Source organism: Chelonia mydas, chromosome 14, assembly GCF_015237465.2.
Source record: "Chelonia mydas isolate rCheMyd1 chromosome 14, rCheMyd1.pri.v2, whole genome shotgun sequence".
In the NCBI taxonomy this organism is placed as follows: Eukaryota; Metazoa; Chordata; order Testudines; family Cheloniidae; genus Chelonia; species Chelonia mydas.
The window spans coordinates 10,717,778-10,744,667 of record NC_051254.2 but is presented as its reverse complement, the minus strand read 5'-3'; the positions used below and the strand labels follow the sequence as shown (position 1 = coordinate 10,744,667).

The following is a 26,890-nucleotide window of genomic DNA, read 5'->3' as shown; positions in this document are numbered from 1 at the left end:
AAGAGCTGTGCGACAGCTACAACTCCCTGGGCTACTTCCCCATGGCCTCCTCCCAACACCTTCTTTATCCTCACCATAGGACCTTCCTCCTGGTGTCTGATAATGCTTGTACACCTCAGTCCTCCAACAGTCCGTGTTCTCACTCTCAGCTCCTAGTGCCTCTTGCTCCCAGCTCCTCACACGCACACCACAAACTGAAGTGAGCTCCTTTTTAAAACCCAAGTGCCCTGATTAGCCTGCCTTAATTGATTCTAGCAGCTTCTTGATTGGCTGCAGGTGTTCTAATCAGCCTGTCTTAATTGTCTCCAGAAGGTTCCTGATTGTGCTGGAACCTTCCCTGTTATCTCACCCAGGGAAAAGGGACCTACTTAGCCTGGGGCTTATATATCTGCCTTCTGTTACTCTCCTATAGCCATCTGACCCGACCCTGTCACAATATACAGAGAACATGAAACAGTGGGTGTTACCATACACACTGTAACGAGAGTGATCAGGTAAGCTGAGCTATTACCAGCAGGAGAGAAAAAAAAAAACCTTATGTAGTAATAATCAAGGTGGGCCATTTCCAGCAGTTGACAAGAACGTGTGAGGAACAGTAGGGGGAAAAATAAACATGGGGAAATAGTTTTACTTTGTGTAATGACACATCCATTCCCAGTCTTTATTCAAGCCTAATTTAATGGTGTCCAGTTTGCAAATTAATTCCAATTCAGCAGTCTCTTTCCCCATGTTTATCCCCCCCCCCCCCTCCACTGTTCCTCACACGTTCTTGTTAGCTGCTGGAAATGGCCCACCTTGATTAACACTACAAAAGGGTTTTTTTCTCTCCTGCTGGTAATAGCTCAGCTTACCTGATCACTCTCGTTACAGTGTGTATGGTAACACCCATTGTTTCATGTTCTCTGTGTATATAAAATCCCCTTGCTGTATTTTCCACTGCATGCATCCGATGAAGTGAGCTGTAGCTCACGAAAGCTTATGCTCAAATAAATTTGTTAGTCTCTAAGGTGCTCCGAGTACTCCTTTTCTTTTTGCGGATACAGACTAACACGGCTGCTACTCTGAAACCTAAAAAAAAGTAAATCACAGCGCGCGCGCACGCACACACACGTGGAAAATGCATTAAGGTGGTGACAGGAAACGCAATTTCATTGTAACTGTATCCGTGGGGACTTAGGCCGGCGGGGGGAGGAGCTGCCAGCTATCCCTGGAGCGGTGCTGGGCTTTGACGTCATTCTTGGCAGTGTCTGTCTGCACATGGCTGGGCGAATGATCTGAGCGGTGTGTGCCTGGGCGGAGGAAGCAGCTGCCTGTGTTGTTGTTGTTGTTGTTGGGTTGGTGTGTGAGAAAGGGGGCAAGAGCAGAAGAGGCTGGGGTAGCTCTGGCCAGGCCTGCTCGAACGAGCTGTAACTTCTCCCCCCCTGCCCCCGGCTCCAGCGACACTGAGGATTTCTATGTCAGAGTAGCAGCCGTGTCAGTCTGTATCCGCAAAAAGAAAAGGAGGACTTGTGGCACCTTAGAGACGAACAACTCTATTTGAGCATAAGCTTTCGTGAGCTACAGCTTCTAGAGATTTTTAGTCTTCTTTTATTTGAAAAGCGACAGAGAAAATGTCTCGACCTCTCCCTTTGAACCCAACTTTCCTACCTCCGACTTATGGGGTGCTGAAATCCCTGCTGGAGAACCCGCTCAAGCTGCCGCTGAATCACGAAGACGGTGAGGCGCAGAAAGTTTGCTTGTGTATAAATTTTTTTTAGGGGGGGCAAGTCACAGGAATGTTAAATGCAACGTAATATTGTAACTCGTTAGTCCCAAGTGCATGCAGGTCAGGATGATAGTGCCAAGCGTCTGCGTTTCCAGTGCCCAATTCCACTGTTTAATCTGTTCAATAAATTTCTTCTTGAGAGTTCTGCAGAGTTAGAAAAGCAGATATAAATAGGAAGAAACCTGCCTACCGTTCAGCTGTAAACCCCAGGAAAAATTAGGTTTTGCAAGGAGATTCGAATACTTATATTCTTTAGATAAAGACAGTATGATACGAATAATAGGCATGACCAATAAGTAATGAAAGACAACTGTCTTTCTTTTGAATCAATACATAGCAATCTCTTTCTAGCTAGGTGACGGGCACTAAACTGTATGTCTTCAGAAAATAAATAAATAAAATAAATTCCATCTGTACTGAATGAAGACGGACTTATTAGGAAGGAGCAGACAGCACATCTTCAAAATTTCCTTCCAGAAATGAGTATATATTCTGGGTGACTGAAGTTTGAGCATTTTGCGGGGGGAGGGGGTTTGTGACCATTTTATTTCCTGACTTTGCACCCTCTTTTTAATGAACGTGTGTAAAATGTATTTGGGTGAATAGTAACTAATAAGAATTTTAAAGCTGAAAAGTTGCAACTTACACTTTTGGGGGATGATAAAATAATGCAAACATAATAGGATTTTATCAAGTGTGTTTTTACTACAAAAGTGTGTGTTACTTAGAAAACGTACATACTTCCTGCAACATCTATGGATTCTGTTCCTAAAGGGAATATAACTAGGAAAAAAAACTATAATAATTTAGACTCTAGCAAATCAAGGGGCTAAATCTTCTTCTTAAAATGTATGGTATAATAGTGTCTTGTTAATTTTTAGTAGGAGTTTAAAGCATTTTCCAAAGTAAGAGTGAATAAGGGCACTTTGTTATGTTGTTTTACAATTAGTGGAGTCTTAATATTTCAGTCTAGGATTTTTCTTAATTTATTTACCTGTTTTTACATCTCTGGAGTGTATTTATCCCAACATATTTTAATCATTATTGTAAACATATACAGCAGAAAATGAAGTAGCTTAACATTATTTTGAATTCTACAGACGATAGATATAGTGTGTTATTACTTATTATGGGCCCGATTCTGCAACCTCAAAGCAAGCAAAACAACTCCAGCTCAATGGCTGATTTGGTGTTTAAGGACTGCAGGATTGGGCTCTTTTATTTAATAATGTTAAGATATTTGGGGGTTTTAGATGAAAACTGTTCCTTTCAAACACAATAAAATACCTGGCAACATCTGCCCTGTAACTTGCTTTGTGGATTAGTACAGACACTCTCAAGAAATCTATGAGCATTTATTTAAAGCTCACACTGAATGCTGCTGAATTGTTAACTAAAAATAGACCGAACTGATGAAAATATGCCTACATTCAGTTCATGGTCATTTGGTTCGACCTTTTAATTCTGTGCAAGATGAAAAGAATCAAAGGACTTGTGTATGTGATGAGATGTTAGGTTCTTAAAACAGGAGATAGTGGAAAATATCTTCTTGAAAATAATAATTAACTACTCAGCACTTACATCTTTATTGTGTTTTTTATAAGCATTTGGTAAAGAAAAAGACAAAGAAAAGAAGCTAGATGATGACAGCACCAGCGCTTCAGTCCCGCAATCAGCTTTCTTGGGGCCAACGTTATGGGACAAGACCCTGCCATATGATGGAGACACTTTCCAGTTGGAATACATGGACCTGGAAGAATTCCTCTCGGAAAATGGAATTCCACCCAGCCCAGCCCAACATGACCACAGTCCACACCAGCCAAATCTCCAGCAAGCTACCTCAGCAGCACCCTCTGTCATGGACCTCAGCAGCAGGGCATCTACATCAGTCCATCCGGGCATGGTGTCTCAAAATTGCATGCAGAGCCCAGTCAGACCAGGTAATCAGCCGTAAGACCTTCCCTAGGGGCTCTTAAATGAGCCAGGCAAACAAATGAAAAAAAGTAAATAATTATTTCTGACCACGTGATTGACACTGGCAACATAGAGAAGTCCAACATGCAGCAAGTCATTGGCAGGGGCAATAATAATAATAATGAGGGCTGTCAAGCGATTACAAAAATTAATCATGATTAATTGCAGTATTAAAAAGATTATTCACGTAATTAATCGCACTGCTAAACAAAAATAGAATACCATTTAAATATTTTTGGATGTTTTCTACATTTTCAAATATTTTGATTTCAATTACAACACAGAATACAAAGTGTACAGTGCTCACTTTATATTTTTTATTACAAGTATTTGCACTGTAAAAAAACAAAAGAAATCGTATTTTTCAATTCACCTAATTCAAGTACTATAGTGCAATCTCTTTATGATGAAAGTTGAACTTACAAATAGAACTACGTAAAAACAAACAAACCTGCATTCAAAAATAAAACAATGTACAATTTTAGAGCCTGCAAGTCCACTCAGTCCTACTTCTTGTTCAGCCAATCACTCAAACAAGTTTGTTTACATTTGCAGGAGATAATGCTGCCTGCTTCTTGTTTACAATGTCACCCGAAAGTGAGAACAGGTGTTCTCATGGCACTGTTGTAGCCGGCATCGCAAGATATTTAGGTGCCAGATGTGCTAAAGATTCATATGTCCCTTTTTGCTTCAACCACCAGTCCAGGGGACGTGCGTCCATGCTGATGACGGGTTCTGCTCAATAACAATCCAAAGCATTGCGGACCGACGGATGTTCATTTTCATTATCTGAGTCAAATGCCACCAGCAGAAGGTTGATTTTTCTTTATTGGTGGTTTGGGTTCTGTAGTTTCCGCATCTTGTGGAAAAAAGTTGCTCTTTTAAGACTTCGGAAAACATGCTCCACACCTCGTCCCTCTCAGATTTTGGAAGGCACTTCAGATTCTTAAACCTTGGGTCGAGTGCTGTAGCTGTCTTTAGAAATCTCACATTGGTACCTTCTTTGCGTTTTGTCACATCTGCAGTGAAAGTGTTCTTAAAATGAACAACATGTGCTGGGTCATCATCCGAGACTGCTATAAAATGAAATATATGGCAGAATGCAGGTAAAATAGAGCAGGGGATGTACAATTCTCCCCCAAGGAGTTCAGTCACAAATGTAATTGACACATTATTTTTTTAACGAGCATCATCAGCATGGAAGCATGTCCTCTGGAATGGTGGCCGAAGCATTCAGGGGCATGTGCATGTTTTGCATATCTGGCAAGTAAATACCTTGCAATGCCAGCTACAAAAGTGCCATGCAAATGCCTGTTCTCACTTTCTGTTGACATTGTAAATAAGAAGAGGGCAACATTATCTCCTGTAAATGTAAACAAACTTGTTTGTCTTAGCGATTGGCTGCACAAGAAGTAGGACTGAGTGGACTTGTAGGTGCTGAAGTTTTACATTGTTTAGTTTATGAGTGCAGTTATGTAACAAAAAAATCTATATTTGTAAGTTACACTTTCATGATAGAGATTGCACTACAGTGCTTGTATGAGGTGAATTGAAAAACACTATTTCTTTTATCATTTTTACAGTGCAAATATTTGTAATCAAAAGTAATATACACTTTGATATCAATTACAACACAGAATACAATATATATGAAAATGTAGAAAAACATCCAAAATATGTAATAAATTTCAATTGATATTCTATTTTGTTTAACCGTGCGATTAAAATTGTGAGTAATTGCAATTAATTTTTTTAATCCCGATTAATTTTTTTTTAGTTAATCGTGTGAGTTAACTGTGATTAATCGACAGCCCTAATAATAATCTCGAGAAATGCTAACCAGCTCTGCAGAAATTTTTGCTTAAATTTTGTCAAGAATCTGTGGGAATTCCATGGAAAACTGCCTGTCATCTGTTTCCTACTGGTAACCTAGCTATTAACAGGCTAAAAATACAAACAGAAGTAAAAATAGTAATACACAGATGCCACAATGTAAAATGAACAGGGGAAGAAAAAGGGAGAAAGAGCGAAAGAGAATTCGTACAGTAAACAGGACCATATTCATTAAGACAGAAGAAAATTCAGCTGTCATTTCAGTGGTAATATTAGGGAGGAAGGTTCTTGTCTGTAATGTTGGCCATATCATTGTATGTCCTATACTCCTGTAATATGCCAGGCAAAAAGCACACACAATAAAATATGGAGAAGTAATAGTTAAACATCAGGCAAGAAATAAATCACAAACATTTAGATCAGGTTCTGATCTGTTACACTAGTGTAAATCCAGAGTGTAATTCTTGACTTCAGTTGAGTTACATGAGACAAACCTGCAGAATCCTGTCTTCCCAGTATCCTGTCTTCCGCCCCTGGCCAATGCCAGGTGCTTCAGAGGGAATGAACAGAACAGGTAATCACCGAGTGATCCATCCCCTGTCATCCACTCCCAACTTCTGGCAAAAAGAGACAAGGGACACTCAGAGCAGTGTTGCATCCCTGCCCATCCTGGCTAATAGTCATTGATGGACCTATCCTCCATGAACTTATCTAATTGTGCTGTAAGCAATAGGCAGAGAAGGAAACATCTTAAGGCTGGATTTTGATCATAGAGCCTAATTCAAAACCATTTGATGTCAATGGGAATTTTTCACTGCAGACCCTTAGTATCTCTAAAGGAGTTATACCAGTGTCAGAGATGAGAACCTGGTGCAAAATATCAACAGTTTGGTGGAAATGGAGCAGTAAGAAGCCTTATGTTTTCAAATAAAGTGGCATATTCTTACTAAACTTTGATTGTGACCCTACACTCATACAACATTTGAGAAAGTAAACTTTGCTGCTGGGAGCAGGAAACTGCTCCTCTCCCCTCTGGTTGACCACTTGCCATGCCCAGCATGCAGTGCCTTTGTCAGAACCATCTGATAAAGAAGCAAAATAAATAAATAGAATGACAATAGTTTGGGAGGAAAAATAAATGTACAAAAATCACATGAATTGGCAAAATGTATTTCTTATTTAAAAAAATATAAAGCTGTGAACAGTGTTTTGGGCCCAAGCTGGGAAGTTATTCTGTGATTTTCATTTACTCGCCTTGACACTGGCTAGTTCTTGTGAAACTGGTTTTTTCCCTCAGTTTTAAGGGGCCTCAGAGTTTAGAGTTAACAGTAATTGATACCACTCTCCCAGAGTAAATAACACTTAGAGTTGGCAAGAAGAAAAAACACCCCTACTTTTCTTGAGATATTTGTAACAAGCCATTTTGCACACAACGTGTGTTTTCTATCTCACACGTGCGCACACACAAAATTAAGAAGTGATTATTCCTTGCCATTCTTTTTTCAGAAGCCCCTGAAAGTGAGCCAGCCTTTTAATGATCACCTGTCAGATTGTATTTGTAATCGGAGTTCTGGGTCAGCTGTTTGCATGGTTCTTGCAGCCCATTGATCTTTAGTGTTTTTTCCCCAAGCTGTTTGCAACATTCTTGGGGCTCATAAACTTTTTTCACAAATGCAGTTCTAGATACTTTTTTTTTTTTATAGTGTTGTAAAAGAAATCCAGATCTCGGGCAGGTGGGTGGGTGGATGGGGGGGAAATAGCTGAGATTGCAGTTTTTAAAATTTCATGGCACCTTCTATTGCCGAACAATCATGTAGTTTATTTTTCTCTAGATGAGGAGCTGAGTTCATGTTTGTAAGTCACAATATTTTTTCAGTGCTATAACTGGATGCAGAGTAAAACCAAGTAAATTTTTAAGCAGTAACTTTCTTAAAGACCTTGCAAATTCACTGCGTCAATAGATTTTAACATACATCATTTTATAAACATCTCTATTTTCACAAACTCTGTTTTGAGGAAACATCAGAATTCCAACATGGACTTGAGTATTTGATCTACTTTTAAAATCAGACTACAAATATATTTTAAAAATATCAAACTCTTAATATTTAAAAAATAGCAATTAGAACTGCTATGAAAAGACTTAAACAAATGTTCTGTTCTGAAATATAGAAGACATGAGCTGCAGCTAAATTATTATTCATAATGTAAAAAAGCATTAGAATGGAGGCATGCCATTTACACATTACATGTGGATTTTATAGTCTGTTTTTAAAATTGTGCCTTGAGAAAGAAGTCTTGGTTTGATAGTTGTGGGCTTCCTTTTTTTAGTTACCAAAAGGACTTCTGCTTGGTTGTCATGATTTATTTTATTATGACAAGGCACTGGACCAATTAGAATTCAAAAAAGTATTACAAAACCAATACAAATGCAATTCATACGGTCTTATTGGTGTTGGCAAAACTAAGATGCCAGGGTGATAACTCTACCGCAATTATAATAAAATGTTTATATTCTTTTGTGTTCAGCATGCATCGTCTGGGTTTCATCTTGCGTAATGTTTTTAGTGCTGCCTGTCTTGCAGTGTGGCAGTTAATATATATATAGGGCCAAATATTGCTCACCTCCCAGCAGATGGGCTATTGGTTTAAATGGGTCTGCTCCCATGAGTAGGACAAGCAGAATTTGGCCCAGATACGTTGGTGCTAAAATATGTACATGCATACATGTGTGAGTACTGTGTGTGTGTGTGGATATATACATGTTTGTGTGGTGGGGCAGAGGCTGAGAGATGTGTATGCATACAACATTCATATACAAGCATCATAAAATTCATTGTTGAAATTATGATCGTACATATCACATGTATGTGTACTGAAATTTAACCATTGTTTGAATGACACAGTTAGCTCCTAAGTACTAATGTATTTTACCACTACTGGAAATGATTCAGAAACGTGCAGTGATATTTGCCAGGGAACTTAGTTGAGCTCAGCAAAGCTAATCTGACCTTAACTGTAAATATGACAGTACAGAATTATAACGGATTAGTTTTCCTTAGGAAAAAAATGCTCCTTTTCTTGTAGTGGACGGTGTATCTTTACATTATGGTTGACAAAAAGATAGGTTCATCAATTTATCATGTGCTCTCTGAGTGAAGAATGAATAAAATAATAATACAACCCAGTAGAGTAAGTGGAGGCTGGATATAAAGGGTATAGTTTTTATTTGGATCAAGAGCTATCCAATACAGCGAGTGCTGCAAGATTAGATTCTGGTTGTGATTTTGTTTAATAATGAGGCATAGTGACTGTTCAACTCACCAGTGCAATGTTACATCCTTCGCTAATGTGTAGATGGACTTGGAAATATTTTCTCTTTGCTATAAGGAGCACTTACCTCTGATTAGTTGGTTTAAATCAATGGTCATCTTAAGGAAAATGTTTCTACAAAGTTAGTTTTTTAAATTAACTTGTTCACTATGAACGCATTTTGTTGAGGCTCCATATTATGTGTTTTCCATCTTGGCAGACCTTGTGTTGTCTTTGTCTGTTCTGTAGTAGGAACACAGACCTGGATTTGGATATGGAGCTGTTTAAAGAATGTTTAACTGCACTTTGCTGTTTTTGTGTGAAGAACGTTGAATGTAATACTTTGCTGTCATCAGGTGATACCTAGTTGGTGATCACAGGCATCTGTTTAACATCTGGCTTTTTATGTGTCATCTTCGTAATTTAAATGGATAGTGCAGCTGTCATGAGCGGTCTGTAGAGAGTGGGTAGGGCCACAGGGGGCTCAGTTGAAGCTGGAGTAGGAAGAATGTCCTTACATTTTTGCTTATTCGGCGTATGAATACACGACATAGTTCTTCCCCTTTATTTGCCAGATAAATACTGAACCGAAATGACAAAAATGAGTTACCGTTGGGAAGTTTCCAGTTCTTCTTCTTAACTGTCCGGTTCCAGTAGTAGGGACACCAGGCAAAAATAGGCATGGCCTTTCACTTGATCCATCTAGCCTCTCAACACCATATACAGAGTGACTTAATCAGTGGCCTAGTCCAAGGAGGGGTGTGTTTTAACACCCCTTAATTCTGGTTTGCCTTTTCCCTCCCATATATCTTAATATTCCCTCCTCTTCCAGAACAAATTTTCACAATTCAAGGATTTACATAGTCCCAGCAGACAGATATGCACGCAACCTCCTCCTAAGATGTAATGCAATGACTAGGTGCATGGCCCATGCCATGAGCCCCCTTACTGAGAGGCTGAGGACACCACCTCCCTGTGAATTTCTTGAACCTTGGACAGCCACGTGGAAGTGACCAGCAGAGCCATCATGCAAGCCCCATACTGAGTGCTGCTTCTTCCCACTGAATCTCCCATGAAGGCTCCTCTGAGTGGCTGTTGCCTGCATGACCATGTGTTTTAGGCACGTGGCACTGCCCTGTGTAGCCTGCTCAGCATGACTTTTGCTAGAACAGCAGCAAGCCCAGGTTGGGCTGTTTGTTCCTGCCACGATCAGCTGATAGTGAAATGACAGCGAAATGGAAAGGTTTAACTGCATGGGCCTCGTGTGCCAGGGAAATGTAATAGGCAGAAGATCCTCAACAAACGGTTTGGGATCAAAGAAAAAAGATACAGAGTACATTTTGGCCAGTATAAAAATAGACTCTCTTGCATTACAAGAAAAAAAAATTCTGAATGCACAAGCCGAGCTAATGCTGGAAGCAAGCACTTTGTGTAATATTTGCTGTTAAATTGTAATGATTGTTTAATAATTCTTTTTTATGTGATCAAGCAATTTAACATATTTAGGGGCTAAAAAGTAAACAAGACGGATGTTCTCCTTTTTGTGTGATAATTTGGAAATATACAGGACCTGAGTTTGCAAACCTCACATGGAGTAGCTTTTACCAAATGAATGAGACTACTTGTTTGAGTAAGTGCAACTCAAGTAAGTAAGGATTGCCCAATGGGGGCGACAAGCGTGATTTATTTCTAGAGAGACGTTTCAGGGGTGTCTGAGAGCAACCTGTATGTGTCATGATCATCAGAGTAAGGTGAATTTCTAAGAGCCTTGTTTCACATCTCTAAATGTGGTGCAGTGTTTGACTACTGCAGTTATTTGACTTTTTAAGAAGCCAGGGTATCCTGAAGGCTTCACATATTGTTTCATGATATGGTTAGGAGAGGGGACATCATCAGGTATACGCGAAGAAGACATGGATTAGACATCTGATTAGAAGTAGCTCAGAGTAAACGTTAAATTGTTCAATGTTTATTTATTTGGCAGTAGACTGGCAAAGTGGGAGATGGCTATGGCCAGATTCTGCCCAGTTAATCACACTGATGATCACTTACTCCTCAAGTATTCCTATTGATTTTGATGAGGCCATGTATAGTGACATAGCCATGGCACTGTATCTGTGCCGGCATAACCTCATAGGGTAGGTGTAGCCTACAGTGACAGAAGGGGTATTTTCCATCACTGTAGGAACACCACCTCACTGAGCAGTGGGCGACAGAAACATTCTTCCACCGACCTAGCTGTGTCCACGCTGTGGGTGAGTTCAGCATGACTATGGCACGTATGGGGGTGGATTTTTCATACCTTTGAGTGCTGTCGCAATTGCAATCTAAGTTTTCAGTGTAGACCAGGCCTGAGGTGCTGCTCAGCAGGAGAAAGGGGTTGCGCAAACGAGCACTTTGTTTGTCCCCGATCAACTCTAAGGGGCGTGGGAGACCGGAAGCGTTCTCCTGTCTTTCTGGATTTTCTGTGAGAGGTGGTAGCTAATGGTCGTTTCTGTATGTTCTAAGAACAGTGTGAAAAGACACTCTCATGATCAGTTAAGAGTGCTTTGGAGCACTGTATAATCAGAAGCTCTCATTGGCTGGTGGTGCATTGCCAGGGATTTATTTAACAGGCATATTAGTAACTAAAAATGATGTTTTTAAAAAATAAGCATTTCATTAAAACAGTCTCACTTTCCTCAGTGGTTAAAAGGTTATGAATTCCAGACAAGTTCCAGAAAAGCCTGGGATGGATAGAAAAGCAGTATCTTAGCCAACCAGTACCCAGAGACACACATGCTATGATCTTTAGCATATAAAATGTTCTGGACAGTGCAAGAGCTAGAAAACCACAAATGGAAAAATATTCAGTGCATCAGATTCAGTGGTGTTTAGTGGAGTAAATTACACTTTAATTTATTTCTCTTGGTTGTTTTTCCTACTGTAGCCCCTTCCTTGGCATGGAATTTACAATATGCCCATTGAATTCCAGATTGGTGCAAATTACATATTTTGCCACTTACTCCTGTGTTCTGCCAAATGTACACCCTGGTTTACATCACTGCTGTTACTGGCCCAGAGCCATCACAGGAGTTGCACCTGTTACTCTGGGCTGCATTTGAGCCAAACATTTGAAGGGCCAAATTCTGCACGGATTTACATCACATATGAACCCATTTTTTAGCTGCTTTGACACTGAGCCCTATTCCATTGCCTCAGGTTTCCGTTTGTAGCCATGTCTTAATCTTTTGCTTTTAAATATGGTAATGTTCTTCTGTTTGGATGAAATTTCATTTATTATTCACAAGCATGCCAGAGCCGTAGCATTTGCTTTCCCCCTCCCCCCCCCCCACGTTTAGGATGGTAAAACCCCAATCTTATTAGGGCCAGGGAAAACTCTCTTAGTTCTTCAGTGCTTAATTGGAGATGAAACACAGATAATTACTGAAACAAAATGTACCAGGTGCCTACAAATCAGCATGTTCCTTCAATTACTTCAATTAGTGTACATTTGTCATAAACAGATGCCAGAATGAGCTACAGCAGTAAATCATCTGTGACAAAGTGTCCTCCTAAAAAATGTACATGCATAAATGGACAGGCACAAATATATTGTTTGGTGGTAGGGATGGCAATGACTTCTTTTCCAATTAGACATAGGTATCTCAGTCTGCTATAAATTCTTTACTCTGGAACAAGGCTGGGAACAATAGGTCAGAGATTAAGTAGTTCATTGCAAAACTGGTTGGTGCTCCTGAATTTAATAAACAAATGGATAAACATGTCTCTTAATTCATAGCAAATCCATTACTTCGTACGGCAAACATTGGACCACACTCTTTCTCAAGTGCTTAGAGGCTCCCCTACTGGCTCAGTACCTGCGCATGAAAATGACTACATTTCAAATAGCCTGGTCACTCTGTAATTGCAGTACAGATGAAAACATTAAAACCAAACATCAAGTGCTGTCTAAACAGAATCTAAGTAGTGATTGCTTTCATGGTTTTATTTTCTAAGGGGGAAAAGAGACTGTAACTCTTTTTTTTTTTCTTTTTCTTTTTTTTTTCCAAACGGAGGAAACAAACATGATGTGAAACAGATTCTAAACACAACACTCCTGCGTAGCTCATTTGAAGGAGTAGCCGATGAAGTTACCAAAGTCACAGTGCTCAATCCTCCAAAAGCAGAATGTCGCGCGGGCCTTCAAAATGTTTAATACAGAGAGTCAGTCAAAAAAGGAAAAGAGGAGGAATCTTGAAATAGCTTGATCTTAAATTCTGCAACTTGCAATTTCAAGATCTCACGTCTAACAATGTGCAAAAGGGTAACACCAGGTTGAAGTATGACAGAGGTAAATTTGGGTCTGAAATGAGGTGCATCATCGAGAAGTACAATGATAATATCAAGCGATTAAATTCTAACTCTTGCTACATATGAGCTAGGCACGTCCTAAGGGCTAAATCCTGTTCCTTTTTAAAGCTGGGATGCTAACTGGCTTAGTTCCAGGGACTCTTCAGAGATCAGACAAAGGGAATATTCCCTCTTTCAGCTGTTACTGAGGTCTCAAGGAGTCTCGTCTTTACAGCAGCTGTACCTCAATGCAAGGGGGGCATTTGATGTACACAGTGTTGCTAACTCTTGCAATCTTATCACAAGTTTCTCGGTATATGGGTTTTTTTTTTTTTTCCATCCTGGAGTCTTGTGATGATATGCAGATCTTGGCTTCCTTTTTAAAATGTCAATTTCTAGTCCTCGTGGCTGTGGAGAAAATCTTCAAAACACTGAATTCTAAAAGGTAAAGAGATCCCAATACTCATTTTTAAAAGTCATTTTTTTAAGCCAACTGCATGATTTCTTGAGGCCTGACTCACAGTTTATAATGCTTTAGTGTGGTAATATTGTCTGTGTATTGTAAAATTCAGCTGCCTCAGCTTGTCCTGTCTCCCCTCTGTACTTGGGCAGCGGGAACCATTACAGAGGATAGCTTTAGACTGTCTACACAGGCTTTTAGCATCCTGTTTCCCACTTTGTGAAGCAGAACCACCCCAGTTCTGTAGTTGAGGGCAGCTTGCTGAAATGGCCCTGTTCTCAGCCATGTCCCATTTCAGTTTGGTGCCTGTGATCTTGAGCACCTCATCTTATCACAGCTGCTGCAATATCAGTAGTGGGAAAATGTTTGTGGGGAGGTGTCTGAGTGACCTTGTGTATACGTCTTGCCATCCAGTCTCCAAAATATACATCTACCAGCCCTTTCCACCTTATGCAGCATGTTTTAATCAGTGTAAATTTCCACTCATAGGCTGAGGCATGGAGGGGGTCGGTTAGGAATCAATAAGAAACATGGTGGAAGTGGGCTAGAAAGAGGGACTGAGGAAAGCTAGGTCGTTAGCGGGATAAAGGAGAGAGAGATTTGTTTTCTTGTGGGTTTTAAAAAATTGTGTAATTGAAGAATTGGATTAACCTGATATGACTTTCTGTTTTTCTGCCAGATTAGATATGTTGAGTTTCTTGGCATGGTGCACTGTACAGTACATCGTGTGCTGTAAATATGGGTGTGTCGGTAGAAAGCTTTAATGACACAACAGCCTTGCAGCATAATGTAGTACATCAGTATAGTACTGGGCAGATTTTCCTTTTTTCCTCTTGCTTTTTAATCTACTCTGTATTATGTTTCCAACATACAATCAAGTCACTTGAAGACCACCTTCTGACATACCAAAAAATCTTTGGATCTAGTAATGGCATCATAAAAGGGCATGTGAAGTGAGGAAGGACTGGTATATAAAAAGTAATGCTTTGAAAGAGAGTGGGGATTGTTCCCTGGACACAAAGATACAGTTTACTGGGAAATGTTGTGAATGTTTTTTATTGTTATAATTGTGTCTTAAGACGTTGCCTATTCCCGGGGGAATTTTGCACCAAAAAATTAAAAATTCTGTGCACAGTATTTTAAAATTCTGCATATTTTATTTGTTAAAATAACGCAGTATAACCCCGCTGGTTTCAATTATTTTGATAATTTATTTAAACTGCAATACAATGAATGAAGAATAGGAATGGGGCGCACTGCAGGAAAACCCCAAGCCCCCTCTGTCTAATAGCAATGTAGCTAGTATTGACCCTGTACTTCTAGTTATTTAGGCAACAAATATATGCTCAGTGTTACATCGCAGGCAACTGAAGAGCAAACTTGGGCTGGGGACTCAACTCACAGTTTATATTGCATCTCCAGAAAGCTCAGTAGCAAAGAGTTCATGGAGCACATTTTGTCCAAAAATGTAGACCAGTTCTAATCACTAAAGCACCATAAGCATTCATAAGGCCACAGAGTAAGACACACAGAGACTGTGTGACACAGTGACTGTGTGTGTGCTGGCTGCTGGGAAAGATTCTGAGACACCCCGCGCTGTCTCTTTAAGACACTCACTGAAAGCTCTCCTGCTCTGTCCTGAGCCCTGTTGTCTCCCTTCTCCTGCTCTGCAGAGATGGGTCTCAAGGGGGGAGAGAGAAAGACTCTGCGAGCTGGCTGCTGGGGAAATCTCAGAAACAGTGCACTGTCTCTTTAAGAAAGGCACTCAGTCATTCACCCTTCCCCGCAGCAGCTCCAAATTTGGAAGAATTTGTATTCAGGAAAATTCATGTTTCTATGTAAATAAAGGGTTGACTAAATATCCTTGTTCATCATCACATTTAATATTATTCAGACCCTTAAAGAAACAGCAGCACTCCATTATGGCGAGGGAAGAGGGAGTAAGAGACCTATCCAGGTGGAATAATCAATTCTGGTTTAGGCCAGTTGGAAGGAAAAGGTCATGTTTCTTAGCTCCCTGTTGCTATAGTTCCTGACTCTAATCAGCCACGCAACGAAATATGGAACTAGCTCTTTGGATGATACATTTTCTGAAGAAGTGCTAGGATGGGACTTTTTTTTTAGTTGTTCCTTAATTTGCTCTCTCTTTGAGGACAACGCAGATTCAGTGTATGGTAACAGGCATTCTGTTTGTACCTATATAACCCATAGGTTAAAATGAGAGAACTCAGAATTGAGTCCATTTAAAGATAATCCAAGCACCTGCATTCTGAAAAGGTTTAGTTGAAAACTTGCAAAAGTGGCCGCTGATGTTGGGTGCCTGTATTTTGGGTGCCAGCTTGAAACACCTCAGGCCTTGGCTTCAATTGGAGTTGTTTGGCCCATCTGAAAACCAGACCATAGGTGTCACAACTAAGGGACGCCCCAAATTTGGGCATCTAGAAATCATTGGTCACTTTTGAAAAAGCGGACCTTTCTATTGTATTTGGCCTCTACTGCAGTTTTTGCTGTGTTAGGAAACTTTTGGAAAACTGTCTGGTCACTCAGTTGTGTCAGTCACAAGGTTGTTAAAAATCACTGTTAAAAACCATTCTCAAGACTAGTAGTCTCTGGCAGTCATGTCATCCTTGGGTCCTGCACCCACTCATCAATTAGGGTAGTAAATTGTCTGCTTGCTAAACAGACTGAGCCAAGACATTTTCAATACCCATTGTAGAAAGCCATGCTAGTTTTCCAGGATAGACCCTAGGAGGTATCTAGTCTCAAAAAAGTTTTGTTTTGTTTTTAAACAAACTTACGACCCATAACACTGGTTGGGAAAACTGTGTTAGCAGAAACCCTGTTAAAAAAAAAAATGGTTTCCCAAGAGGGAAAACTGGTGGTTAGATGGGGCTTTAATAACAGGTTTTGTGGACTTTCAGTTCCAGAATGTTTAATCTGATTCTTAGAAGGACATTAAAAAATTGAGTAGTCTACACAAAACAGCACAGAGAGATGAAACACATACTTCGTACTCTCTCAAATCCCAGTGGAAGTTTGCTTGAATAAGGTTTGCAAAATCAAGTCATCTATGTAGTTTAATGTATGAAATCATAAAAAAAATTAAATGTGCAAATGGATCACTAATATGGAAAGATTCCTCCTTTTTAAAAAAAAAAAAGTCCCATCTTCAGTGGTGTTTTTAACCTTCTAATAGGCAGTTATATGCCTACTTGTCTAAATGCATCTGATTTTGCATTAGATGACTCACATGTGGCTAAATTTGGCAGTGGTTCCCTGGTTGCTCAATGCATTTTGTTTTCTGATCTAAAAATCAGCAATCACAATGTAAATATCTTTTTATAGTAAAGTTTTATGAGTTAGAAAAAGCTGATAGATTCCACTTATCGTGGCTTAATTTCTTGCACTGCATCTAAGGAGACAAGAAAACCAAAAGTTTTGTGCACTCCGTTAACTAGTGAGAGAAAATCAAACACGTGAAAAGGAATCATCGGTCAGATAAAAGGAGAGAACTTAGAATCATAGAATATCAGGGTTGGAAGGGACCTCAGGAGGTCATCTAGTCCAGCCCCCTGCTCAATGCAGGACCAATCCCCAATTTTTGCCCCAGATCCCTAAATGGCCCCCTCAAGGATTGAACTCACAACCCTGGGTTTAGCAATGCTCAAACACTGAGCTATCCCTCTCCCCAACTTGTATGTGTCTTTCTGTGATTTCAGGAGCTTCTGCACGTGTCTTGATTATCATCTCATTTCTGTAGTAAGTAAACAGATATATTTGCATTCTGTACCCCTGCTTCTGTTTCATCCTTCGTCGTTCTTCTCTGCAGCAAGGATGTATTTCCTGCGGTCTGGTGTTGGAGGTTTTTCTGTTTTGTTTATCCCTGTAACATGCTCTCAGGTGTAAGAGAGTGAATCAGCCACATGCTGACACTGCTACTGGCAATGGCTGCCCCTTGTCGTTACTTAGGTCCATTAGTTAAATGCATTACTGCCATTAATATCATCATAACAATAATACCTTACATTTGTAGCATCGTTTATCCCAGGGGCACCCAAAATGTTACTTTGGGTTAAATTGTGCCCCCCTTACTTTGTGAGTAGTCTCATATATTTCATTGGGACTACTTGGGGACTACTTTAAGTAAAGGTATTGGAACCGTGAGCATGTGGCCCGTCATCAGATATGTACTTTTATCATTCTTATACTGGGCCAGCTCCTGAGAGGTGATGGGCACTTTTAGCTCCCGTTGACTTTGGGATTTGAGGGCACTCAGCACTTTGCAAGATTGAGTCCATTTTCAGTCCACTCCTGTGAGGTGCTCAGAATCCTCCTCCGTTGGCAGTTCTCAGTCCCTTTCAGGATTGGAGCCTGTGTGCTGGTGTGACGGTCCCAAGCCCGAGAGGTGCTGATCATCTGTGACTCCCATTTAAATCCATGAGAGTGAATGGTGCTTGGCACACTTCACAGGACTGGACCCTAGTTTAATCTACAGCGTTGCCAACGCTAACAGTTAAGCAAACCCCTAAATAATTTCTGAAGTTGCTTCTCCTTTTTCTGCTGCACGCCAGTTCATAGCCTCTGGCTTGTTCTTTCCCACTTTCTCACGTTTTCCCAGAGCCACTGCTGTGTACAGTCTGAAGATCACATTTAACCAACACAAGGAAATCGGCTTCGCCGTCACGTGGATTAGAATGTGTTCAGTCTGTTCTGCCAGATTGTGGCTAGCTGAGCAAAATACAGCAAAGTGCTGGGCGCTTGGCCAAGCTTTTATTTCAGTTTGGAGCACACAATCACACATATGCAGTTTGGCAGGACATCCACACTAGGATATATTTGGATAGTAATCAATCTTTCTTTCCTTCTTCCCTTCTTTCTTTCCATCCATGCTGGTCATACAACACCACCATTAGTGTTTATCCAGTCGACTCAAGTCCCAGTTCAATGTTCACACTCTGTATATATGTTCAGAACATGTTACAGCCATGACATGGGATGCATTTAGGATGAGGCTATAATTCTACACCTTGAAAACCAAACTTCTTAACTCTGCCCCCACCCTCCCCGCTGCCAGGGTGCCAATGACACAGTTATGCTCTTACTCTTTGAGAGATCAAAAACTTCTCCAGGATGGATTGAAGGCCAAATATGGAAGGAAGTAGCTTTGCTGGAGCTCTGAAAATAGCAAGAATTGTTAAACTACTATAGTCTGTCCTTGTCTCGAATCTTTTAAACTTTTTTTTTTTAAGTTTATTGTTTTTGTCCCCAGCTGTAAGTGGAAACTACAGCTTGTCAGTGAAAATATTAGTAAATGTCTTGGGGAAAATAGGAGGGTGCAATTAGAATTCTGGAGATGGACGCGTGTTCCTCTTAAGGTCTCTCTCTCTCCCGCCTCCAACTTGCCTTCCTCTGAAGCTGTTTGCATGCAATCTGACTCACCCATGAAAATAAAGCTGGATTTGATTTTAGCTGTCTAGGAGGCTTTGGGATTCTTGGGGGATAGAGGCTTTATGATGCAAACTCGTTTATTTCTCAGTGAATCAAAAATTGACTTTTCAAAATCCAGTGTGTGTTTTGGAAAGTTGGCATTGTGGTCAAAACCCCATCATTTCTGATGATGCCCTTCTAAAAAATACCACAGCCATCCAAAACACGGGTTAGTAGCACGGCTCTGGCATTTGGGGCTGCTATGAGAAAACACTGTAGTATTTTATAAGGGACTATTTCTTGTGATGTGGTTTTGGGTTTTTTTTTATACCTAAAAAATAGTTTTCCTAGACAACTTTTTTGATTGCTTAATGTGAAACTACAGGCTGTGTCTGAACAGATCAACAGACTGAAATAGCTAGTCCCACAATAGCTATTTAGCAGCCTTTCTAAAATCTATACAGAGGGGTCTTGAGAATATATAGCAACCATCACCTCTGTTGGACTCTTCTAAGTTCACAAATGTGTAGAAAAAAGGAAATAGTGGGCCAGATCCTCAGCTGATGTAAATCAGCAAAACTGCATCAAAGTCAGTGGAGCTATGCTGATATATGCTAAGGGAATAGCAGGACCATTATCTCTAAAGCTCCTGATTACAAAGTGAAAGGGACACTGTAGTAGCCCCTGCAGTTCTAGAGATCTCAGAAAATGTGCCACCTTCATAAGGTCAGACTTCAGTTAAAATACTGTGTCAAGCTCTGTTGTTACAGGACACTTAAAATATGTGTAGTGTCTCCAGGTCTTCTAGTGATTTGTAGTTTGTTTAGTGTATGGTGGGAAAGCCTTGAAGCCTCAAATTCACTGTCATTAGAAGCATTCAGGGTGTGTTTACTTAAAAATCAGGGTTTCACAGCCTGATCCACAAAAATCAATAGAAAGCCTCCCACTGACTTCATCAGGCCCTTGATGGAGTGATGGAGAGGGTCAGGCTGGGCCCTTTCTAAACTCGTCAAATTTCACTGAATTTGAAATTTAAAGAATTGACTTTCAAAGGGTCACTCCCTCTTTATAACGCTTCCTATTCAATCCTGTGTGTTGATAAGTGTCTGTTTCTGGTCCACCAAGCCCAAGTAAAAGAGTTTTTGGAGCATGGGTTGGGGCAGTTGGAATTCCCATCCTTGAGACAGTATGCAGAGCAGCTGTAGTCTCCAGTCAGCAAGTTATCCTCTGTGGGAGGGTTTTGTTCAGAGGATCTGTGGTCAGAGCCCCACTGGACACACTCTGTAGCCTAGCCTGATTTGCTGCACTCCTTCTCAGTGTCTTTACAACCAGCTCCTTGCACTGCAGGGGCTACACTGTGTTCCCGTTCCTACCAATGATAAATTTCACTTAATTACATTCACTTTGGTGGAGTTCGTACAGATAGAAACTAGAGGAGAATTTGGTCCCAAAAAACCCTCAAGGATTCAGTTGCTTTTTCAGGTCTTGCATGCTTGTGCAAGGGTCTGGGCTGGATTTGGCCCCTAAACTGCTTCATTATGGGGTGGGCAATAATCACATTTGATCTGATTATAAGTACATGGAACAACTCCTATTAAAACTGGGCTATGTACTGTGATTTTGATTTTAAAACGCGCGCACGCACCCACGCGTGCTTAAGGACTTTAAAGATTCAGGTTGAGATTTCTTAAGGAATTAGGTGCACCCTGAATTTTAAGAGGATCTAGGCACCTTACTTCCTTAGTTGCTTTTGAGAAATCTCAGCCGTAAACAGTAATCTTAGAGAGCTGTGGGCCCGGTGGCACTTAGAAGCTTCAGCCCTTCTCAAAAGTGCCCTCAGATGGTGATCTGGAGCCGCTGAAACTCACCAGACAGGTTCTTGTTAAGCAATTAGCCAGCTAAGCAGAAAGAGTAATGGTGTGTCTCCTGAGATGAGTTTTTCCTTTGCATAATTTAACTCCTTCCTCCCCAGCCTTCAGGAATTGTGTACATTTGCCCGCATTGACAAAACAGCAATGGGACTTGAGGGTGGTAAGAAAGGTGTTGCTCTTACGAACTTATTAATTGGTACCATGGGACCACTCATGTGTAAAGACTAGTGACATGAGTAAGGGCATGCAGGATCACAGGTGTGTAGCTTGAGTTCTCGCATCCTTGGTTGCCTACAAGTTTCATCCTGCTCCTCAGCTAATTTTTTGTACTGTTCAAAGTTTTTATCCTTTTTCCGCTTTCCTTGCCCCAGCCCCAGCCATGTCGCTGGGGTGGGGGGTTGGGGAAAGGTCCCACGCTCACTGGCAGCAGGAAGCGGAGCGTCGCGGCTGGGAGCTGGTGGAGTGGAGCGGGTTGGGGCCAGGCTGCTCCACTTCCGCCTCTGCCGGTGAGTGTGGGAATCCCTCCCCCCAAGCCCCATTCCCCAAGCGACACGGCTGGGGCCGGGGAGAGGGAACCGGAGCGGGCTGCTCCTGGCCCCCTGCTAATCACTCAGGCCACTCTGGGCCTGCGGGGCCCCCAAAAGTGCCCCCGCACAGCTCCTGCCTTCCAGACCCTGGCGGGGGGAGGCCTTGCCCTTGACTGCCCCCCCGAGACCCTCTGCCCCTTATCCAACCCCTCGGCCCCCGCCCGGCCCCCTTAATACGCCGCTCAGAGCAGCGGGTCGGAGCCAGACACGCTGATCCACAGGAGTGCGCAGCCCCGCTCCCCAGAGCCCTGCTTTACTGCGTTATATCCGAATTCGTGTTATATCGGGTCGCATTACATCAGGGTAGAGGTGTATTTGCTAACTAGAGAGAGAGTGTGTAAAAAGAAATAAAGAACAAGGAAAAGGCTAAGTGCAAGAACCGGATTGTAGGGTAGTCAGTGCTGCTCTTTTCTCCTGAGCTGTACGATGTGTGTTAACAACAACCACAATTTCTTTCTTTCATTCATAGATATCGCCGTGTTTTACAAACAGCAATTTAATGAGACTTTAGCAGGAGTATTATACCCATTTTACAGATCACAAAGGTGAGGCACAGAGAGTTAAACCAACTTGCCAGGGTCACACAGCAAGTAAGCAGCAAAGCCAAGATTTGCTGTCCTCATTTCTAGCCATTAGAACAAACACGCTTGAAATAGGTGTGAAGATATTGTCTCTTATTTCAATATAATTATTTTTAGAATGCAAGTTAAGTCAGTGAGGTATGCCAGACAAACAAAGTGAACGTTGAACATGCAATATTGTCTAGGTGGAGTGCATGCACTTAAATAGATCTGGGTATGAGGAAGCATACTTTTTTTCACCACTAAATAGATGATTAAGGTGTACCAGAACACTGAATTGTATTCTTTGGAAAGCCCAAATAAACAGTGGCACAGAATACCTTCCTCATCGTGAGACAGACTCTTAATAGATCTCATTACACTGTAATTCCTTAAGTCTGTTCAGTGCAGGTTTCATTGTTCCTTATTCATTTGTAAAATGAAAATTAAGAAAAAATGTGGCATAAGCCTAGCCATTAAAAAATAAACACCGTTTTAAATTAAGCCTTTTCGTTACCCACATATTTTCTTATATCCAAAATGCAGAGGACATTTAAAAACATAAAAATCTATGTGCCTGAATTTACCAAAAAAAAAATGATCTTAATGTCAGACTGCAGAAGTGATCTGATATGACAGTTGCTGTGGCAACACCACCTACTTCATGAAAATTGCAGTGAATAGGAGTGTAAAAGGTAAAACCCACATAATTTTCCAAGCACATGAATTTTCACTGCCCTCAACTTCAGGGCTTTCCAAACCGTCAGATGTTTCTTCTCCTGTTTGGGGAGTGCACTTACCTGTTTCCTCAGGGTCAAATAATGAGTCTTCACTCTGGGAAAGCCTGTCTATAAGAGTCCATACTTATAGGATCAAATATCTGATTAGTAGCATATACAACTCCTGCACTGAAAGGGGCTGAACCTGTTCAACCCAAGATGAACAGTAGCCAGGTGCACAAGGAGGCAAAGAGCCTTAATTTGCTGTGGTCATCCTTAAAAACTTGTCAATTGCCTTAGGTAGCTAAATATCATTATCTCTGTATTTACAGTGTCCCCTACAGAATATATACGGACAGGTGCAACTAGGGCCCAATCCAGTCAACTAAAAGACTCCCATTGATTTTGGAGCAGGCTCATACTAAGAAAATATGAGCTTGAGGGTGATCAAATGTTTGAGGGTGATCATTGTATAGTAGAAATTGATAAAATTGTTAAAGAACAGTACATTGTCACTTTTCAGCCTCATTAATGATCCCAAAGCAGTGGTGTTGCATAGCAATGATTAACTGTACTGTTAACCAAGGCTAGGGTAATATATTGTTTTCTAATCTGAGCAACATTTTGCTTGTTTTGGATGTTGGAAAGTAAAGAGTAAAATACGCCACACAGAACATTTTGATCGTTTTAAATTGGTATGGTAGATATATTGAACTGTGTTCCGAAAGGTGATGCATGGTATATGTTCAATGTGGGTGTCTGTTAGCACGCTGTTTCAGGAGCAAGGCATTGTTTGAAAATCATTTCAAACATCTGGCTGGGTAATTAATTTTGAGATCCCCAGCTCGGATTGTTTGGAGAAAAGTAACTTTAAAGTACACCTCCAGATGGTGACCGACATTGTCCTTATTTCTCAATGAACAAAGTCAAACGTGCATGTGTACGTCTGTACGATGCAGGCATGTGTGTTTAAAAGTGCCTAAGCTCAATGAATGGATATAGACATTTGCTAATTACAGCTGGCCTGATAATCATTATGGTACAGTAGAACCTCAGAGTTAGGAACACCAGAGTTACAAACTAACCAGTCAGCCACACACCTCATTTGGAACCGGAAGTATGCAATCAGGCAGCAGCAGAGACCCAAAAAAAAGCAAACACAGTACAGTATTGTGTTTAAACTTAAACTAATAAAAAAAGGGGAAAGCAGCATTCTTCTTTTGCATAGTAAAGTTTCAAAGCTGTATTAAGTCAATGCTCAGTTGTAAACTTTTGAAAGAACAACCATAACCTTTCATTCAGAGTTGCAAACCTTTCAGAGGTGTTCGTAACGCTGAGGTTCTACTGTATTCAGTTTGTTCATCTGTTTTTGGCAGCTGTGGGAGGGAGGGAGAGGGGCAAGATTTGAGGTGTCTTTGATGATGAATTGTGCAGCCTCCACTCACTTACTTGTACATTTAAAAAAAAAACTTTTTAAAGAAAGCAAGGTTTAATGATAATCATAAGCAATTCCCATCTGCTGAGACACTTCCTGAGGGCATCATGATAAACCAACTTTTACTAATAGACAGAAGGCGAGTTACATACTGAGTAGACTTCTTAATCTCAACATTCAATAATGTATGTTATATAACATGGATGTACTAACACATGGGTTCTCAACATGGGGTCGTGAACAGGTTTCAGAGAATTGGAACTATCTTCCTTTTCTTCAGTTAGACACAAAGAGGATCCCACAACTTTCTTCTCGTATATTATGAGGTCACAATGTGGAAAAGGTTGAGAATGAACATGAACAGTGGGATTTGCTCAAGAAATAACTCCACAAGCATGTGGATTTTTCTATTTTTCTATGTTTTTAATGATGCCTCTGTCAAGGTTCCTTCCCCACTCTGAACGCTAGGGTACAGATGTGGGGACCTGCATGAAAACCTCCTAAGCTTACTTTTACCAGCTTAGGTTAAAACTTCCCGAAGGTACAAACTATTTTACCCTTTGCCCTTGGACTTCCACTGCCACCGCCAAACTTTATCTGGGTTCCTGAGAAAACATTGTTTGGAAACGTCTTTCCCCCCAGAATCCTCCCAACCCTTGCACCCCACTTCCTGGGGAAGGTTTGGTAAAAATCCTCACCAATTTGCATAGGTGACCACAGACCCAAACCCTTGAATCTTAGAACAATGAAAAAGCATTCAGTTTTCTTACAAGAAGACTTTTAATAGAAGTAAAAAAGAATCACCTCTGTAAAATCAGGATGGTAAATACCTTACAGGGTAATTAGATTCAAAACATAGAGAATCCCTCTAGGCAAAACCTTAAGTTACAAAAAAGACACACAGACAGGAATATTCATTCTATTCAGCACAGCTATTTTCTCAGCCATTTAAAGAAATCATAATCTAACACATACCTAGCTAGATTACTTACTAAATTCTAAGACTCCATTCCTGTTCTTTCCCCTGCAAAAGCATCATACAGACAGACACAGACCCTTTGTTTTTCTCCCTCCTCCCTGCTTTTGAAAGTATCTTGTCTCCTCATTGGTCATTTTGGTCAGGTGCCAGCGAGATTACCTTTAGCTTCTTAACCCTTTACAGGTAAAAGGATTTTTCCTCTGGCCAGGAGGGATTTTAAAGGTGATTACCCTTCCCTTTATATTTATGACAGCCTCAAATTGAGACGAACACAACATTTCAACATGAGTGCCTTTATCTGCATTATAAATTTTAATTAGAATTTTTGTTGCTCTGCTAAACATGATTTTTAAGTGCAGCAGAAATCACTGGCCCTTGTTACTGTTTCTTGAAAGCCGTTAATCCAAAACATGGTATTTCTTCACACTTTTGATGCTAGATGGCTCTCCCAGTGGGAGAAAGAGGAAATGTCTTGTCCAATATTCAGTGACACAGTAGTTCCTTTTGCTTAGACTTCCTGTGTATGGCTGCCCATTTTCTTCTGCATTTGATGTACCATTAAGGTCCACATTAGGCAGCGTCATCCGATGGGTAATTGGCGAGCCATGTGCGGAATAATTTCTTTCTGGAACAGTCTGTTCTTTTGGAATTTGCCCTAAACATCATTATAAGTTGTTCCAGCTAATCAACCCCCTCTCAGCCTACTGTGCTATCAATGCACTTATGTAAATTGTGGGCAAAGACAGAGAGACACTAGATACATACACTCTCTCATGCTTTGCTTACAAAGTGCAAAATAAGAATATAGGGACAAATTCTGCTTCTCCAGGTATCCCGTGGGATGTAATTGGTGGCAGAATTTGGCCCATTACAGATATAATTTTTTCTGTCTATGCATGAGCAGCCCTTAATTTAAATAGGAAGAAACGAAATTTACCGAGCCACAAATTATTCATTATTTGGAAGATACGTGAACACCACTATTTACTCCTTTTTGTAATTTGATAATCATTTCTTACAAATAATCCTGTGTAAAGTATCTATTTGTTTTTGGCACTGTAACAAACGCGCTATGTTTTAATGAATAACAATCCTTAAACTAAAGCCAGAAGAGTTACTAATCGGTAGATGTGCAGATCCAGAAAGGGGAGGAAAAGGTCTGCAGAGATCTGTAACTCTCTCTACAGTTGTTCCCCCTTGCTTAAAGGACTCTCCTGTACAGCATCTCTTAGCAACTGTCAGTGATTTAAAGAATTACGACTACTGGCTCTGGGAAGGGGGTGGAAAATGCACTCATTTTGTTGGGTTTACCATAGTGACAATGCAGGGTTTTTCCATGCCACTGGACGTCTTACTCTGCAGACTTTTGAGAACACGCAGCCAGTGAGATGACAAGATGGGCTTCGGTACCATAATTAGGGAATAGATACATGAGGCAGGGGCAGCTTATGCTGGCTTTGCATGAGATGTGTTGCTCAGTGCGAGACACCTGTCCTGGATGTTAATGCCAGTCACTAGTGTTCATGAGGAGACTAAATAAAAGGAACAATACTAGGGGAATGTGAACAGAGGCTGGAGACTCAGAGCACTCTTGGTTCTAAGCACAGGACACTTTGTCAGTAACATGAATGCCACA

At 40.7% G+C, this 26,890-nt stretch overlaps 1 protein-coding gene across 3 annotated transcripts in view; it reads left to right on the top strand.

Annotated features, from left to right (window-relative positions):
• Positions 1–1,166: 1,166 nt before the first annotated feature.
• Positions 1,167–26,890, top strand: part of HLF (HLF transcription factor, PAR bZIP family member) — a 44,767-nt gene continuing 19,043 nt past the window's right edge. Inside the window, exons 1-2 of one of the 3 annotated variants that reach the window (XM_007055123.4) lie at positions 1,167–1,716; positions 3,370–3,705. In XM_007055123.4, the coding sequence (XP_007055185.1) occupies positions 1,611–1,716; positions 3,370–3,705 (442 nt within the window). In that variant the 5' untranslated portion in view covers positions 1,167–1,610. The remainder of the gene's footprint in view (positions 1,717–3,369; positions 3,706–26,890) is intronic. The other 2 variants (XM_037914109.2, XM_027817500.3) reach the window with 2 other exon arrangements.